Genomic DNA, 18,644 nt, shown 5'->3' with positions numbered 1-18,644 from the left:
GGGGACTGAGGCCTCCTCTATCTGTGACCGGTGCCGGACCTATAGGTGCTGTGGACCCTCCTGTCCTTGTGCTTTTCTGTTTCTGCACTAAAAAAGGATCGTACCTGGTGGAGAGGATCGCTGTACTGGGAAGTGGTGGGGTTGCCCCTGGATTCAAGGTAGAGACTCATTCACTTAACTGACGCGTTTGGCACCCTTGTGTACCCGAGTACAGGTTACTGCTGGTGGGCCACTATTCCTGCCGCTGGTGAACGGGAGGTCACTTTATGGGCCGAAAAACAGGCACCCCAGGCCCAGCTATCCCGCCTAAATTGATGCTGGACAATATGAGCCAAACGGAGGATAAAGGAGGTTGGGGTCTCCTCTGCACAATCGGAGGTGGACCTGGCGAAAGTTATGGCGGCTATTACTAACTGTCAGACAGCGCTTACTGTCAAGATTCACCACGTACAGGCTGATCTCACTCTCCTCAGGCATGACATTGATAAGATACGAGAGAGAACTACTGAGGTAGAGAGGCGGCTAGGTGATGTGGAAGACAGAGCTCAGCGGGAAGATTCTGCTATTAACGCCCTACAGAACCAGGTCAAGACCCTGATGGCGAAAGTAGAGGATGCAGAGAACCGCAATAGACGGAACAATGTCCGCATTACGGGGCTACCTGAAAAGGCGGAAGGTACCACACCTGAGGAATTTGCGGAGGCCCTTATTAAACAAGTCCTGGACCCGATAAACCTCTCAGGGACTTTTGCAGTTGACCGGGCCCACAGGATTCCCACTCGCCCTCTGCATCCGGGGGCCCCACCTCGTCCTTTCATCTTCAAGGTCCTGAATTATAGGGACCGGGATGCTGTGCTTGCGGCGGCACGACGTTTAAAGAACATTCATTTTGACAACACCCGGATCTCCTTTTACCCGGACTTCTCTACAGAAGTGCAGAAGCCACGCACACAGTTCACGGCGGTGAGGACCCGGCTGCGGGAGAAGGGACTTATCTATGCCATGATGTATCCGGCACTGCTCAGAGTGCAAGACGGAGAGCTGGTGAAATTCTTTGCTACCCCTGAAGAGGCTTCAGACTGGCTTGACCGCAGGGGCTGAGTATATTGGGACTTATGTGCTGGGGGTCTCAGCCTATGCTGTCAGATGTCTTTACTTTAAGATGGAGCTGAATGTGTGACGGTTAGGTTATCTGCTATCTAGGTTAGGTTCAGAGGTTTACCTAGAATAGTGGGTTGAGTAAGGGTCTTCATCCCCATTTCCACTAGTGAGACAAGTGGGGGGTGGGCATTTAGGCTCGGATATGTTGGGGTCATCTGGGCAGGGAGGGGGGTTGGGTCTGATGTTCTGGGCATCTTGGGAGTTTTTCGGTTTGAATGTGAAGAGTGGGTATGATTGTGTGAGTGCTTGGCTTGGGTGGTGCGGTTTCTTTTGGAGATATGCTTTTAACAAGCTGCCATGATGACACTGTCGTTTTGTCTCCTGGAATGTCAGAGGCCTTAATGACAAACTTAAGAGATCTCTGGTCTTTAAATTTCCTACGTAATCACAATCCGGACATACTGATATTGCAGGAGACACATCTGCAGGGGCAGAAAATCCTGGCGCTACGGAGACCCTGGGTTGGTGCGGCCTACCATGCGGTTTATAGCTCTAGAGCCAGAGGTGTATCAATTCTGGTTGCAAAATCCCTTCCCTGCCGGTCGCACTCTGTGTACACCGATACGAAGGGGCGCTTTGTGGTTCTTCACGCTGCAATCAGAGGCATTGACTACTTGGTGGTAGGTGTTTATGTTCCCCCCCTTTCGAAGGGAGATACTGGACGAGATCCTGAAACGTGTAGCATCTGATTGTGCTTGGGGACTACAATGCGGTCTTAGATCGATCATTGGACCGGCTTCGTCCTGCTGATACTCATAATGATGCACTAAGTTCCTGGGCAGATGTATTCGCATTAACAGAGGGCTGGAGGTATTTACATCCGGGGATACGTCAATACTCCTGTTATTCTGCCTCTCATTTCTGAGACAACCCCTAGCACTGACTGAAAGAATATGGAGGCTCAATAGTAAATGGCTGGAGGTCCTGCCTGTAGTTTGGGCGGCGCAGCAGGGTATGAAAGACTATTGGGAATTTAATGAGGGCTCGACTAACCCATCAGTGGAGTTGGAGGCCTTTAAAGTGGTACTGCGTGGTACCTTGATTCAGGCGATAGCTACGCATAGGAAAGAAATGAGTGCTACTAGGGTCAAGTTGGAGGAAGAGGTGGTAGAGACAGAGCAGGCTTACACTGTAGACCTGAATGTAGAGAACCGTAGGTTATGGGATGAGGCACAGAGGAATCTCACTTTACATCTAACAGAGTATACCCAGAAGAAGTTACTGTATCAAAGGCGCTTAGTTTTTGCTAATGGGGACAAGAATGGGAGTGCCTTGGCTTTTCTGGCCAGGACTGAGGTGCCACAGACGGTAGTCCCACACATTACCTGTGGCGATGGCTCGAAAGTACATCGGCCCGGGGAGATCTGCGAGCAATTCGCCCAATTCTATGCAGACCTATATAGCTCTAGACTCAGCTTGACCCCGGATGAGATCCGATCCTTCCTTCGAACCATCCCCCTTACACCCTTGGCCAAGGCGGATAGTGCGTACTTAGAGGGACTTATTGATGAAGGGGAGATCAAAGCCGCGATAGGGGCTATGGCAGTAGGGAAATCACCTGGTCCGGATGGCTTCCCAGTTGAATGGTACGGACTGGATGCTGACTTGCATTCTACGCATTTACTGAAACTGTTCACTTACGCCTATGAATCCGGTGGGTTGCCCCCATCGTTTGGTGAGGCTACCATTGTGGTAATTCATAAAGCTGGGAAGCCTCCAGACCACTGTGCGTCGTATAGAACGATTTCCCTACTGAATACTGACGCAAAAATATTGGCTAAAGTCTTGGCCAGAAGACTTAGTGGGGTAGTATTGTCCATCATTGACCCGGACCAGTCAGGCTTTATGCCTGGGAAGACGACGGATATCAATCTTAGGAGACTATACACTAACTTACAGGTCAAACATGACAACGCGGGATCGAGGGTCTTGGCATCTCTCGATAATGAGAAAGCCTTCGACTCGGTAGAGTGGTGCTTTATTTGGGAGACGATGTCCCGCCTTCAATTCCCCCCCTCCTTTATTAAATGGGTCCAGCTGTTATATAAGGCGCCTACGTCACGCATCCGGGTGAATGGTGTTAATCCTCGACCTTTCAGGTTGTATAGGGGCACCAGACAAGGTTGTGGAGGATGGGATAGACGTCTCGCCAGTGTCCCCTCTGAAGGTTGTAGACAGCTTCCTTTATTTAGGGATTCATATTCCTAGAGATCCTTGACAGTTCAGTCATCTGAATTTGAGGCCCACTATGGAATATGTGACACGCAAGTTGGAAGCCTGGGAAAATCTCCCCCTAACTCTAGTGGGCAGAATTAACATTGTTAAAATGGTGTTGTTACCTAAGATATTGTATGTGTATAGAGCGACCCCAGAGAGGATTCCTAAAGCCCATTTCGATACTTTAGACAAAGTCATGACCCAATTCCTGTGGTGTAACAGAACCCCAAGAATTGCAAGAAAGACACTGAAAGCCTCCTACTCACAGGGGGGTTTGCAACTTCCGGATATGTATGTTTTTTATATAGCGACTCGCTTGATGTATGCATCATGGTGGATCAGGGCGGATGCCAACAATCCGGCAGTGGTGTTAGAGGCGGCGCTAGTTGGGTCATATGAGGCCCTGACGAATCTGGTATATAGGGGAGGCGGAGCTCTGGACACCAAGAGCAATACGGTGGCTATGGTGACGCTTATGGAGGCGTGGGAGAGGTTTGACATGCGTATGGTTAGCCAAACAGGAGAAACCTGGTCCCCGTATATCCCACTGTGGCGTAATAAGCACCTCCCCAAGCTCTTTTACCTTTCAGACTTTGAATTTTGGCCGCGGAAAGGTCTGAAGTATCTAACACAGCTGTTCCAGGATGGGGTTTTTCGGTCCTTCGAGAGTTTGCGTGCAGACTTCCTGCTACCCCACACAAGTTTTTACCGCTTCCTCCAGTTGAGACATGCATGTGAAAAGCTGTTTCAGTCCTTAGTCCTAAATTTAGAGTGTGGCCGACTGGAATCTATAGCCAGGAGAGAGAAACCGCACAAGCCAATTTCCTCCTTTTATGTTGAAATTATTAAGATGCAGGAGTCCCCCTATCCAGCGATCATTTGTTAAATGGTCAGTGGATATCCCAGAGTTGGAAGAGTCTCACTTGGAGGAATGGCGTCCGGGGTGGAGGAAGTCTGTTATAAGTGCTCGGGATCAGCTCATTCAAGTTAAATGGATGCACAGGGTGTATTTGACCCCGATGCGTCTTCACCAGATGCAGAAATTACCGACCCCTGGGTGTGACAGATGTGGGGAAGCCAGGGGATCCTTCTTTCACATTGTGTGGCGGTGTCCATTAATCCAGATATACTGGAAAGGGGTATGCGATTTCATTAATGTCAAACTGGGGTTGCCAGGGATTTGTGATCCAGTGGTGTGTGTCCTGGGGCTAGTTTCTGATGCGACGCCATCCAAATATAGTAGAGCACTGTTACGTCTGTTAATGTATTATGGGAGGAAGAACATACTGCTGAACTGGAAACCGCAAAAGTGCCCTACGGTGGTACAGTGGGTGCACCTTATAAATAACGACCTGCAGATGTACAAATTAACGTATGAAGCCAGGGGAGTGCCTGATCGATTTGACAAAATCTGGGGCTTGTGGGTACAAGCAGGGGGCACAGTTTGAGGTTTGTTGGTACTTGAGACTGCACCACCCATGCGTGTGTATGTGAGTGTGGATGGGGTGTGAGTGAGTGTGATATTACCTTTCTAATGACAACGAGATACTGTACTACAACTATGTTTTTGTTCCCTACTGTCATGAAATATGATAATGATGGATTTGTTTGAACTTGCTCATGAGAGTGACCGTCAGGCTGAACTGTTTTCCCTTTGGGATTGTTGTAATAACTTGAAAAAAGTGTTAAATAAACACCATTAAAAAAAAATAATAATTATATCCCAATTTAGCACTGACATCGGATAAAAAAAAACTGCTTCTCAGACTTGACACCCAAAAAAACTAAAATAATTTATTAAAAGTAGGCATATTAGGTATTGCCGCATCGGTAATAATCTCCTCTATAAAAATGCCCCATGACCTAACCCCCCAGATTAACACTGTCCAGAAAAAAAAAAAAGTGCAAAAAGTTTTTTTTGTCACCTTACATAATAAAAAGTTTAATAGCAAGCGATCAAAAAGTCATATAGCCCCCCAAATAGTGCCAATAAAACAGTCGTCTTATCCCGCAAAAAATGAGCCCCCACATAAGATAATCGGATAAAATAAAAAAAAAAAATAGAAAATGATTCTTAGACTTTGGAGATACAAAAAAAAATGTTGGGGTATCAAAAAGGATAATATAGTCTAAAACCTAAATAATTGTAAAAAAATTATTAGGTATCGCCGCGTCCATAAGAATCTCCTCTATAAAAATACCCCATGACCCTACCCCTCAGATTAACAGTCAAAAAATAAAAAAAGGTGCAAAAAAAAAATTAATACTGCAGTTTACAGAAACGCCACATTTGTGGTTGTAAACTGCTGTATCAGTAAAAGGGAGTCCGCAAAAGGAAAGGACCGACATGGTTTCTGGAAGGCCGATTTTGATGGCCTTTTTTATTGACACCATATCCCTTTTGAAGCCCCCCTAGAGTAAAAACTCCCTAAAAGTGACCCCATCTAAGAAACTACACCCCTCAAGGTATTCAAAACTGATTATACAAACTTTATTAACCCTTTAGGTGTTAAATGGCAAATGGAGATGAAATATCAGAATTTCAATTTTTGGTAACCTTGCCTCACAAAAATGTAATATAGAGCAAACAAAAATATCATATTTACCCTGAAAATACTCCCCCAAAAAATGCCACCTTATCCCGTAGTTTCCAAAATGGGGTCACTTTTAGGGAGTTTTGACTCCAGAGGTGCATCAGGGGGGTTGAAACAGGACACGGTGTAAATAAACCGTTCCATAAAAATCAGCCCTCCAAAAACCAAACGGCGCACCTTTCACTCTACGCCCCGCTGTGTGGCCGTACAGTAGTTTACGGACACATATTGGGTGTTTCTGTAAACGGCAGAGTCAGGGCAATAAAGATACAGTCTTGTTTGGCTGTTAACCCTTGCTTTGTTAGTGGAAAAAATGGGTTAAAATGAAATATTAGACAAAAAAAATGAAATTCTCAAATTTCATCCCCATTTGCCAATAACTCTTGTGGGACACCTAAAGGGTTAACAACGTATGTAAAATGAGTTTTGAATACCTTGAGGGGTGTAGTTTCTTAGATGGGGTCATTTTTGGGTGGTTTCTATTATGTAAGCCTCGCAAAGAGACTTCAGACCTGAACTGGTCCCTAAAAATTTAGTTTTTGTAAATTTCTGAAAAATTTCAAGATTTGCTTCTAAACTTCTAAGCCTTATAACATCCCCAAAAAACGAGATTTTTGTATAACTTACCAGTAAAATCTCTTTCTCGCTCTTCCTTGGGGGACACAGGAACTCTTGGGTATAGCTTATCTCCATAGGAGGCGTGACACTAAGTAAAAGACTGTTAAGCCCCTCCTCCAGCAGCTATACCCTCAGCCTGGAGAGAGAGACTTCCAGTTATGTGCCCAAGTAGTGAAAGACAAAGGCAAGGAGTAACCAAACCAATACCAACAAGTCAAAAAAAACACCCGTAGGGCAAGCAAAAAACAATGGGTGGGCGCTGTGTCCCCCAAGGAAGAGCGAGAAAGAGATTTTACTGGTAAGTTATACAAAAATCTCGTTTTCTCGCCCAATTCCTTGGGGGACACAGGAACTCTTGGGACGTTCAAAAGCAGTCCACAAACAGGGAGGGACCACAATCCAAGGCGAACCAAGCACCCTAGACATTAAGGCACCGCCGCCTGCAAGACCAAGCGGCCCAAAGCAGCATCCGCCGAGGCATAAGTGTTCACCCTGTAAAACTTGGTGAACGTGTGCAAAGAAGACCAGGTGGCCGCCTTGCACAGCTGTTCACCCGAGGCACGATTACGCTGAGCCCAGGAAGCCCCGACCGCTCTGGTAGAATGAGCGGTAACACCAAAGGGCGGTTCCCTGCCCCGAGCACGGTAAGCCTCAACGATAGCCATCTTGAGGAAGCGGGCAACAACCACCTTAGACGCCGCCAGCCCCCTGCGCGGACCCTCCGGAATCACAAACAGAGAATCCGAGCGTCGAAAGGGTCTGGTCACATCCAGGTAGATCCTGAGAGCCCGAACAACATCCAGACGGTGAAGATCCCGTTCCCGGGGATGCGACGGGGACGGACACAGAGAAGGAAGGACAATATCTTCATTCAGGTGAAAGGCGGACACCACCTTTGGAAGAAAATCCGGAACTGGGCGGAGAACCACCTTGTCCTGGTGAAAAACCAAGAAGGGCTCCACGCAAGAAAGAGCCGCCAACTCAGACACACGCCTAAGAGACGTGATAGCGACGAGAAAGAAAACTTTGCAAGACAACAAGCGAGGGGAAACCTTGCGCAGAGGCTCGAAAGGGGAAGATTGGAGAGCCGTCAGTACAACGTTAAGATCCCAAGCAGGAACGGAAGGGCGATAGGGGGGAGCACAGTGAGCAACCCCCTGAAGAAAGGTCTTAACTGGACCGAGCGGAGCCAGAGGGCGCTGAAAAAGGACCGAAAGAGCCGAAATCTGACCCTTCAGGGTACTGAGACCCAAGCCCAGATCCAGACCAGACTGCAAAAAGGATAAAACCGTAGGAAGGGAAAACCGCAGAGGAGGAATCCCCAAGGCCTCGCAGAAGGCTAAATAGGCCCGCCAGGTACGGTAATAAATCCTGGACGATGCCGGTTTACGCGCACGAATCATGGTACGGACCACGTCAGCAGAAAACCCCCGCCGCGTCAGGACCGCGGTTTCAATAGCCACGCCGCTAAACGTAGCGACCCTAAATGCTGGTGGAAGATCGGCCCCTGAGAGAGGAGGTCTTCTCTGAGAGGCAGAGGCAAGGGAGCGTCTGCCAGAAGCAACATAAGGTCGGCGTACCAAGGACGACGCGGCCAGTCCGGGGCTATCAGGATTGCTGGCGTGCCCTCCGCCGCAATCTTCCGAAGGACCCGCGGAAGAAGAGGCAGGGGCGGAAACACGTAGAGGAGCGAGAACTCCGTCCAGGGGAGGACGAGCGCGTCCGCGCCGTAAGCGTCCGGATCCTTGGCCCTGGCCACGTAGGTGGGAAGTTTGTGGTTGAATCTGGAGGCCATGAGATCCACGTCCGGACGACCCCAACGGAGACAAAGAGACTCGAAGACGTCGGGGTGCAGAGACCACTCCCCCGGGTCGATCGTCGTCCGGCTGAGGAAATCCGCCGCCCAATTGTCCACCCCCGGGATGTAAATGGCCGAAAGGGCACGAACATGAACCTCCGCCCAGCGAAGGATCAGAGACACCTCCCTCATCGCCGCCGCGCTGCGAGTGCCCCCCTGGTGATTTATGTACGCCACAGCCGTGGCATTGTCCGATTGGACCCGAACAGGGCGACCCTGAAGCAACGAAGTCCAGTGTCGGAGCGAGAGGAGGATGGCCCTCAGCTCCAGAACATTGATCGGCAGTCTGGACTCCGATGGAGACCAAGTGCCCTGGACGGACCGAGGAGGAAACACTCCCCCCCAACCCCGCAGACTGGCATCGGTGGTAATCACCAACCAAGTTATTGGCAGGAAAGACTTCCCCTGGAGAGGGGTCCGCAGCCACCAGAGGAGAGAGGAACGAACCTGGGGGGAAAGGGGAAAATGCCGATCCAGACTCTCCTGGGACTTGTCCCAGGCGGACAGAATGGCCGTCTGAAAGGTGCGGGAGTGGTACTGTGCGTAAGGAATCGCCTCGAAGCTGGACACCATCAGTCCCAGATCCGCATGCTGAACCGGAAAGAAGGACGGCGGTGGGACAGAAGGCTCTGAACCGACCGATGAAGGAGCTGGCGCTTTTCCAACGGAAGCCGAACCACCGCTGAATCCGTATCCAGCAGCATCCCCAGAAAGACCAATTGCCGGGAAGGAACAAGAGAGGATTTGGGTAGGTTGATAATCCAACCGAACCGGCGCAAGGTTTGCAGCGAGAGATCCACACTGGCGGAAGTCAGTGACAGAGAAGGCGCCTTGATTAGGAGATCGTCCAGATACGGAAGTAGAAAAACTCCCCTGGAACGAAGTAAGGCGAGGACCGGGGCAAGGACCTTTGTGAAAACACGAGGGGCCGACGCCAGCCCGAAGGGAAGGGCAACGAACTGGTAGTGGTCGGACCCCACTGCAAAACGCAGAAAGCACTGATGACACCGTGCGATTGGAATATGAAGGTAGGCGTCCTGGATGTCGATGGAGGCCAGGAACTCCCCCTGTTCCAGAGAGGCCACCACCGACCTGAGAGACTCCATCCGGAATCGCTGAAGACGAAGGAAGCGGTTCAGTCGTTTTAGATCCAGAATGGGACGCACCGAACCTTCCTTCTTGGGGACCACAAAAAGGTTCGAATAGAACCCCTTGAACCTGTCTCCCATAGGAACCGGGGCGATGACTCCTTTGTCCAGAAGGGTGTGAACGGCAGCAAAGAAATCGGCCGCCCCTCGGGGATCCTGGGGAACCCGGGAACGAAAGAACCGAACTGGGGGAAGGGACGCAAACTCGAGTTTGTACCCGGAAGACACAACCTCGAGGGCCCAGGCGTCGGAGACGTGCGCCTGCCAGAAGTCCCTGAACAGGAGGAAACGTCCCCCCACCCGGGTGGGTGGGGGCGCACCTTCAGGCGGGGGCCTGCTTGGTCACGGGAGCGCGAGCAGGTTGTGATTTGCGCCAGGAGGGCTGGGTCCGAAAAAAAGGTTTTTTACGCCTGTCCTGGACAGGGTTAGCGGATGGACCCGAAGCGGTGCGAGGAGCGGGAGCCCTACGAGAAGACCTGAAGCGGGAGAAGGTGGGCATGACCACGAGTGGTGCTCCTAGCCTTAGATTGGGGAAGATGGGTACTCTTCCCCCCCGTGGCTTCAGAGATGATTTCATCCAAACGGGTCCCGAACAAACGAGAACCAGAGAAGGTTAGGCTAGTAAGAGACCGCTTTGACGCAGCGTCCGCCGACCAAACCTTTAACCAAAGCTCCCTCCTAGCCGAAACGGCCAGGGCAGACGAACGGGCAATGAGAGCCCCCGCATCCAGGGATGCTTCACATACAAATTTACCAGCCTGAACGATAAGTTGAGCCAGAGCACGGAGGCTTGAATAGGGACGTCGGATTCAAGCTCCAGATCCAGCTGAGACGCCCACTCTGAAACCGCTTTTCCAGCCCAAGCGGAGGCAAAGACTGGCCTAAGAGCGGACCCGGAGGCCGAAAAGATACCCTTTGTAAGGGCCTCTATACGACGATCCTCAGTGGTTTGTAAGGAAGAACCATCTGCGACGGGAATAGCCGTGCTCTTGGACAAACGGGCCACAGGGGGGGTCGACCTTAGGAGGTGACGCCCAGTTTGTAATGCAATCCGCCGGGAACGGATAACAAACATCCAACTTTTTCGGCGGGGTAAAACGTGCATCAGGACGGGCCCAGGCCTTAGAAACCACTGACGAAAAGTCAGCATGGAGGGGAAAAACCGCAGACGCCTGCTTCTGGCGAAAAAAGGAAACACAGGTTTTTTCAGGATCAGGAGGATCATCGTGAATCTTAAAGGTATCACGGATATTGTTAATAAGATGGCCCACGGCGGAAGCCAGCTTTGAAGGCGGTGCCGAATCCATATCCCAATCGGAATCAACCAGCTCCCCTTCAGAGGGCAAATCCTGCAATGAGGAAGGACCCGACTGAGAGCGCACCCTTGGGGGGGATACCGAAGCATCCGAGAATGACCGGTGATCCGCCCTTGACCGCTTCTGGGATTGACGGGCTCTGGAGGAGTCGCCTGCAGAGAGAGACTCAGACGGGTCGGCTAAGACAGCGGACCCGGAGGGCCCAGCAGGGGAATCATCCGGCTGCGACAAGGGCAACACATCTGCAAGTCGGCCCACAACGCTAGTGAGACTAACCACAGCCTGGGAGAGGGATCTAGCCCAGTCAGGGGGATCCAAGAGGCCAGGGGGTGACACAACAGATGGCGGACCCTGCGATGGGTCTTTGCAAAGCGAGCAATGCGGGTCAGACTGCCCTTGAGGAAGGGGCACCTTACATGCGGTGCAGGTATGATACCAAGGGCCCACAGGCACTAAGGGGTCAGACATGTTGGTAGGAGCAATATAAAAAACCTGCGTCCAGGTCAGGGGGCTGCAGTGGAGGAAAGGGTCAACAGTCCTACCAGGTCACAGAGGAAGCAGACGGCAGCGGCAACAGCAGAAGAACGGCGGCGGCAACCAGAGCAATGATCCGTCCTGCAGTGAGAATCACAGTAGCACGCAGGCACGAGAGGAGGCGGGACTAGTGAGGCGCGGGAAGAAGGACGTCCGGCCCCTGACTGGAGACCAAAGCAGGACGCGGCAACGAAAACTCCGCCCCCCGCCGAAAAACATTTTCGCGCGCGATTCAAATCCCGCATCCGAACACATGTCTCGTAATGTCCCCCGCCGCAGCGGAAGCGAAAGGTAGGAAGCCGAAGGGAGGGCAGGGGTAAGCGTCCTGTAAGAAACAACGGCCCTGCGCGACCAGCGGTCGCATATACCCGGCCGCTCCTAAACAACCCTCCCCCATGAGCGCCGCTCAGTACTGACAGGGCGCCAGGCCTGCCCCCGAATCGGAGCAACGGAGGCCAGCAGAAAACGGGGGAGCACAGTGAGCAACCCCAGTAAAGAACGGAACGGAGGGGAGGAAGGGAAGGGAGGGGGGGGGGGTTTAGGGAGCGGAACGGCTGCACTAGCCACCTCACCATGCGATGTCTTCACCCTCTTGTCCATCCAGCTGGGGACGCCCCTTCAGCCACTGGCACAGAAGTGACAGTAGCTGGAGAGGGGCTTGCAGGTGGGCGACCCAGTGCTGGCGGGATGCAGGGGAGCATGAGCTGCCCTGGTCCTCCTTTTCTTCTGTGGGGGAGGCAGCAGGGCGGATAACCGGCCCTGGCGCAGCTCAACCCCGGGAAAACAGAGAAGTCTACTGCGACTCTGTTGTCCCTGTGGAAAAATATAAAATAAAAAATTAAAATCTTCTCAAAGACAACTCTGCAGTGCAGAGAGTGTCTTGCCTCCTTGACACTAAGCAAAAAACTGGAAGTCTCTCTCTCCAGGCTGAGGGTATAGCTGCTGGAGGAGGGGCTTAACAGTCTTTTACTTAGTGTCACGCCTCCTATGGAGATAAGCTATACCCAAGAGTTCCTGTGTCCCCCAAGGAATTGGGCGAGAAAATAAAATATCATTCCCAAAATAATTCAAACATGAAGTAGACATATGGGGAATGTAAAGTCATCACAATTTTTGGGGGTATTACTATGTATTACAGAAGTAGAGAAACTGAAACATTGAAAAATAATTTTTTGGACTTAATTTTACCAGTGTCATGAAGTACAATATGTGACGAAAAAACAATGTCAGAACGGCCTGGATAAGTAAAAGCGTTTTAAAGTTATCAGCACTTAAAGTGACACTGGTCAGATTTGCAAAAAATTGCCTGGTCCTAAGGTGTAATAAGGCTGTGTCCTTAAGGGGTTAAACTATGCTGTTCTCACCAAGTTCTGCTGATAGGTTCTTTTTAATGGTTATAAGTAGGGTTAAGCGAATCGAGCTTCGGATCATAGATCAGAAGTCGATTAATAAAAAAAAAAATTGTTTGTAATGCTGTTTCGGTTTACAGCATTAAAATGTCCTCTGTGTAGGAAAACGGTCCCAGCTGAAGTTAATACAATGACTTCAGTATTTCTATCTGCGTATTTAAAAACATTTTAAAATAGAAATTCGATAGGAATACCAAAGTCATTTACCCAAGCAAAATCCGCCAAAACAAAAGTTTTCCTACACAGAGCACACACATTTTAATGATGTGGAAACAGTACAAACAAATTTTTTTTACGAATCAACCTCAGATCTATTATTCGAAGTTCGATTGGTTCAACCTTAGTTCTAACAAACAAATACTTTTTCTAACATTTTGTCCCATGTTCAATATATACATTTAGAAATATAGGATGCAAACAAAACAAAAAAAAACTTAGTATACTATGCTTTTCTATCCTGCAAAGTCCAGCAAAAAAATAAAAAATTAGACACTGTTTATTTTTTTATTAAATTTTTTACAATGAAACCTGATGGTGACAGATACCACTGTATGGAATACACCTGAGGCATTCGTTTTAATGAGTACATCATGCGTGATGTGAACAAAACCTTGGGATGTATTTACACAAGTCTTTTTTTTAACATTGTGGTAAAACACAGCATGGAAAACCATATGCAGTTTTTACTGCAATTCTGCAATGTAGTTTGTGTCCTTACGGCTTTTAAAGGCCTTAAAACCACGGCATCATTTAATTCAAATTTTGCTACACATTTAAAAAAGTCCTGTGTGAATACAACCTAAGCTGAAAGGATGACCAAGAATTGAAAGCCCCCTCCCCACTTACTTGTGCCTCAAGCCATCCTGGGAAGGACTGCAAATGATTTCAGGAGCGTCAAAGAATTCATTTTCATCATCTTCATCACTGAGGTCTCCTTTCCCTGCCCCGCAAGAGTCTAAGGACAAAAAGGATACTTTGCATCATACATATAGTCTTCAACCAAATGTGTAATTTGTGTTAATAAGGTGCCTAGAAGAATGCATGCTGCGTTCTTAGGGGAAAGGAGCAAACAGCAAGGGGGCCCCCTGTTCCCGATGCACTGAAAACAAGTCACAAAAATAGAGAAACCATTTCCCAGAGCCCAAGGACTCCATAGGCAGGGCACACTTTTTCCTATAGAAAACTTTCATAGCAGTTTTTCTGGCCTCTGGACAAAGACCTTCTCAGCTTCAAAGGTGAAACCCGCTCAGACGTAAGCATTGGGGTGCTTTACTGATGTGTAAAGGATCAAGGCAGGGTATTTTATTCTAATATCAGTAGTCCTTTCTGCCCTTCTCCAACATCCGTACAGTACTGAAATAAAGTTGTATGCGAATCGACTTCAGATGTTTCAGCTGAAATTGATCCGCTAATCCCTAAAAAGTAGCAAAACAAAAATAAAAAATATATGTATTTGGTATCGATAAAATCACACCGATCCAGAGAATAAAGATTGTATGTTTTTTATACCAAAAAATGAACACCGTAAGAATTAGAACGTAAAAACTCAGTGGCAGTATTGCTGTGTTTCCCATCTCCCTCCCAGAAACAGTTAATAAAAGTTAATCAAAAGTTATGTGTACCCCAAAACGGCACCATTAAAACTACAACTTGTCCTGCAAAAAACAAGCTCTCTTACAGCTACATAGACCGGGGGGGGGGGGGGGGGGGGGGGGGGGAATAAAAAAATAATAAAAAATAAATAAAATAAAGTTATAGCTCTTGGAAGGCGACGATGGAAAACAAATGAAGAAAAACGCCTGGTCAGTAAATGCCAAAACAGGCTAGTCACTAAGGGGTTAAAGGTGGGAAAAGTTCTGAAATTATTCTTTTTGACCTGGCATTTTAACAGGAGAAGAAGGCACTAGCAGAAACTGAGGTGGCCACAAGTGCTGAGAGGAAAATACTTATTGGATGCCTTATATCCTGCCGTCTGGCAGTGGGGTATTTATCGTGGCTTAGGAAAAGCAGTGACACATGGAACCTGGAGGACGATATGCAGGAGACGCCATTTATCACAATAAGTTGAACAGCTTTGTCTTTTGGTCTACCTAGTGTGGATGGTTAGTAAAGTTGCTTTATATACTTTTCTCTTTTTTAAAGGTCTGCGCATGTGCAGACCGCAAAACCGGATCTGTTTTGCCGGAACACTTGGGGCCGGTTCCGGCATTAATGCATTTCAATGGAAATAAAGCCGGATCCAACATTCCGACAAGTGTTCAGGATTTTTGGCCGGAGAGAAAATGATGATTACACTTACCGGTAATCGGATTTTCCTGACCCCACGACAGCACCACTGAGAGATGGCTCCGCCTCCATGGACAGGAAACCTGTAGCATAAAAAGGTGGAGCCGCTCTCCCACCTCAGTGGGTTTACAGAGCATGAGAGGGACTCCCCTTTTGGTTAATTCGACATATACACACACATTTTTTTTTTTGCATCACACCACGTGAACTTCTTCACCAACCACCACCTTAGGGAGGGAATTAGACGGGTGCTGTCGTGGGGTCAGGAAAATACGATTACCGGTAAGTGTAATCATCATTTTTCCCCTCCCCCACGACAGCACCACTGAGAGAGATTACATAGAACTTCAAGGGAGGGTGACCACTTCTAACACCTTAGTACCAAAAAGGAGGTCAGAAACAGAGTCGAGTTGAAGCCTATAGTGCTTATAAAAGGTAGAAGGAGAAGCCCATGTGGCCGCCCTGCAGATCTGGTCAATAGAAACATTGGACCTTTCTGCCCAGGAGGTAGACATTGCCCTGGTAGAGTGAGCCTTCAGGGACAGTGGAGGAGAAAGACCAGAACACGAATAGGCTAGAGAAATAAGTTCTCGTATCCATCTAGCAATAGTACTCTTAGAGGCCGTATTACCTTTCCGAGCCCCCGCAAATAATACAAACAAGGAAGAGGTTTTTCTCCAGTCTTTTGATCTTTCCAGATAATGGATCAGGCATCGTCTTACATCCAATAAGTGCCATCTATCTTCCTCCTCAGTTTTTGGGTCTGGAAAAAAGACTGGCAAGACAATTTCCTGTACCCTATTAGTTCTAGAAGGTACTTTGGGGATAAACTTTGGATCTGGCCTAAGAATCACTCTATCTTCCCGTATGGACATAAACGGGGGGTTGATGGACACTGCCTGAAGCTCGCTAACCCTACGAGCCGAAGTTAATGCTATTAGCATGACTAATTTTAGTGTAAGATTCCTAATAGAACTTTCCACCATAGGATCAAAGGGGGGGCTGGTCAAAGCCTTTAAAACTAAGTTTAAATCCCAGGGGGGGAACCTGGGGCCCCTGACAGGTGCAACCCTATCTACTGCCCTAAAGAACCTGACTACCCAGGGATCCATAGCCAGACTCCTACCACTTAATGCTGAGAGGGCCGAAACCTGCACCTTCAAAGTGCTCTTGGCCAAACCTAACGACAGACCCCTCTGTAAGAATTCTAGGACCTGCCTGGTGGAGATTTTCTCAGGCCAGACCTCTGTGTCTATACCTGAAAAGGAAAGGAATCTCTTCCATATTCTCGCATAAATGGTATTAGATACCCTCTTCCTACTACTAAGCATGGAAGAAGTCAAGGCTTCTGAGAAGCCTTTCCTAATCAGGTACACCCTCTCAATCTCCACGCCGTTAGATGTAAAGATCCTATCTCTGGATGCATTACTGGGCCCTGCCTCAGGAGATCCGGAAAGTCGGGAAGGACCCATGGTTCCGCTATCGACATGGATCTGAGTAGGGAGAACCAGGCTCTTTTTGGCCAAAAGGGGGCGATGACTATCATGTCCGACCTCTCTTCCCTTATCTTCCTGAGAACTCTGGGTAGGAGCTGTAGGGGGGGAAAGGCATAACCTAGGCGGAATGTCCAATCCAGGAGGAAGGCGTCTACCCCATAAGGGGATTCGCAGGGATTGAGGGAGCAAAACCTCTCTACCTGTCTGTTCTCCCTGGTGGCAAATAGATCTATTTCTGGCACCTCCCACCGATCCACAATCTTTGTGAATATGGCTGGATTCAGAGACCACTCCCCCTGTCTTAGACGATGACGGCTCAGGAAGTCGGCCTGGACATTTTCTTTCCCCCTTATATGTAGGGCGGATATGTGGATTAGCTCTTCCTCGAACTCTGAGAATATTATCTCTGCCTCCCTCATCAAAGATAGGGATCTGGTACCCCCTTGGCGGTTCAGATACGAAACCACTGTACTGTTGTCCGACATCACTCTGACATGTTGGTGCTGGAGTTCTGGCAGGGCTGTTCGTAAGGCCAGTAACACTGCCCTTAATTCCTTCCTGTTGGATGAAAACTGTCTCTGTACCGGGGACCATATTCCCTGCTCCAACCGACCCTGAAAATGTGCACCCCACCCCCAAGGACTGGCGTCCGTAGTGATTACTACTGGATTGGGGTAACTCCATGGAGTGCCCTGGTCTAAGTTTTTCACCTTTAGCCACCAATTGAGGGAGCTCAGTGTCCTCTGGCTGAGACATATCTGAGAGTCTAACATTATCTCTTTTCGTTTTGTCCAATTTAAAATCTCCCCTTGTAACGTCCTTGAATGGAACTGAGCCCAACGGACTGCTGGGATACAGGCCGTCATTAATCCTAATAGAGACATTGCTTTCCTGACCGACATCTCTGGGTTCTGCTGAGCCTTGCGGGCTTCGTTCTGGATCTTCCCTATCTTCTCTGCTGGTAGGAAAGTCCTTTGTTGTAGAGAATCTAACCGAAGACCCAGAAATATTTGATTTGTGCTGGGTTCCAACCTTGATTTTTTGGAGTTGATCATCCACCCCAGCCTTCCCAGGATCTGAATTACTGTCTGGACTGATCTCTGACATATTTCCCGTGATCCCGCAATAATCAAGAGATCGTCCAAATAAGGAAGGAATAAGATGTTTTCTTTCCGAATGAAGGACGCTACCTCCGCCATTACCTTGGTAAAGGTTCTCGGGGCAGTTGCTAGGCCGAAAGGCATAGCCTGGAACTGAAGGTGTCTGATATTGGTACCCTCTGTCACTGCTACCCTTAGGAATTTTTGAAAAAGGGGATGCATCGGGATATGCAAGTATGCATCCTTTAGATCCACCACTGCCATAAAGCAGCCCTGGAACACCAAATGAATCGCAGATTTTATGGTCTCCATCTTGAACTTTTTTATTATTAGATGTTTGTTCAAATGCTTCAAATTTATAATTGTACGGTAAGATCCATCCGGTTTTTTGACTAAGAACAGTGTGGAATAGAAGCCTTTTCCCTGTTCTGTTTTTGGCACTGGGACTAACACCTTTTTCCCTATTAGCAGATCTACCTCTTCTGATAATCTCCTGGATTCCTTTGTCACTATAAATTTTTGAGGACGATGACCTAGAAACTGCAACCTTAAGCCCTCTGTTATGATGTTGCTCACCCATGCCCCTGCTACCTCTCTCCAGGCGGAGGGAAAGAACTTTAGTCTTCCCCCTACCTGCAATCTGGCGTCATTTCTTTGAAGGTTTATCCTTCTGGGAAGAAGAGGAACCTCCAAACATGAAACCTCTGTTCCCTGAACCCCTGGGCCTGGGAAACTGATCTCTATCTCCCGGCTGTCTTCTCCCCTGAGATCTGGGGCCGTACTGAAAGGGACGTCTATAGGGCCGAAACTGGGAAAAAGAGGACTCCTGAGGCATTCTCTTTCCTATCAGCCGCCTTCTCCAGAAGGGCATCTAATTCAGGCCCGAATAAAAACTGTCCCTGACAGG

The 18,644-nt window shown here is 48.7% G+C and overlaps 1 protein-coding gene across 1 annotated transcript in view; it reads right to left on the bottom strand.

Annotated features, from left to right (window-relative positions):
• The window catches only part of LOC122942438 (oxysterol binding protein), a 362,440-nt gene that overhangs the window by 226,183 nt on the left and 117,613 nt on the right, over nucleotides 1–18,644 (bottom strand). The window contains exon 5 of the mRNA XM_044300057.1: nucleotides 13,702–13,810. Coding sequence (XP_044155992.1) covers nucleotides 13,702–13,810 — 109 coding nt within the window. The remainder of the gene's footprint in view (nucleotides 1–13,701; nucleotides 13,811–18,644) is intronic.

The sequence above is a fragment of the Bufo gargarizans genome, chromosome 6, assembly GCF_014858855.1.
Source record: "Bufo gargarizans isolate SCDJY-AF-19 chromosome 6, ASM1485885v1, whole genome shotgun sequence".
NCBI classification, from domain to species: domain Eukaryota; kingdom Metazoa; phylum Chordata; class Amphibia; order Anura; family Bufonidae; genus Bufo; species Bufo gargarizans.
Note: the sequence above shows the minus strand (reverse complement) of the source record. Positions and strands in the feature narration are given on the sequence as shown.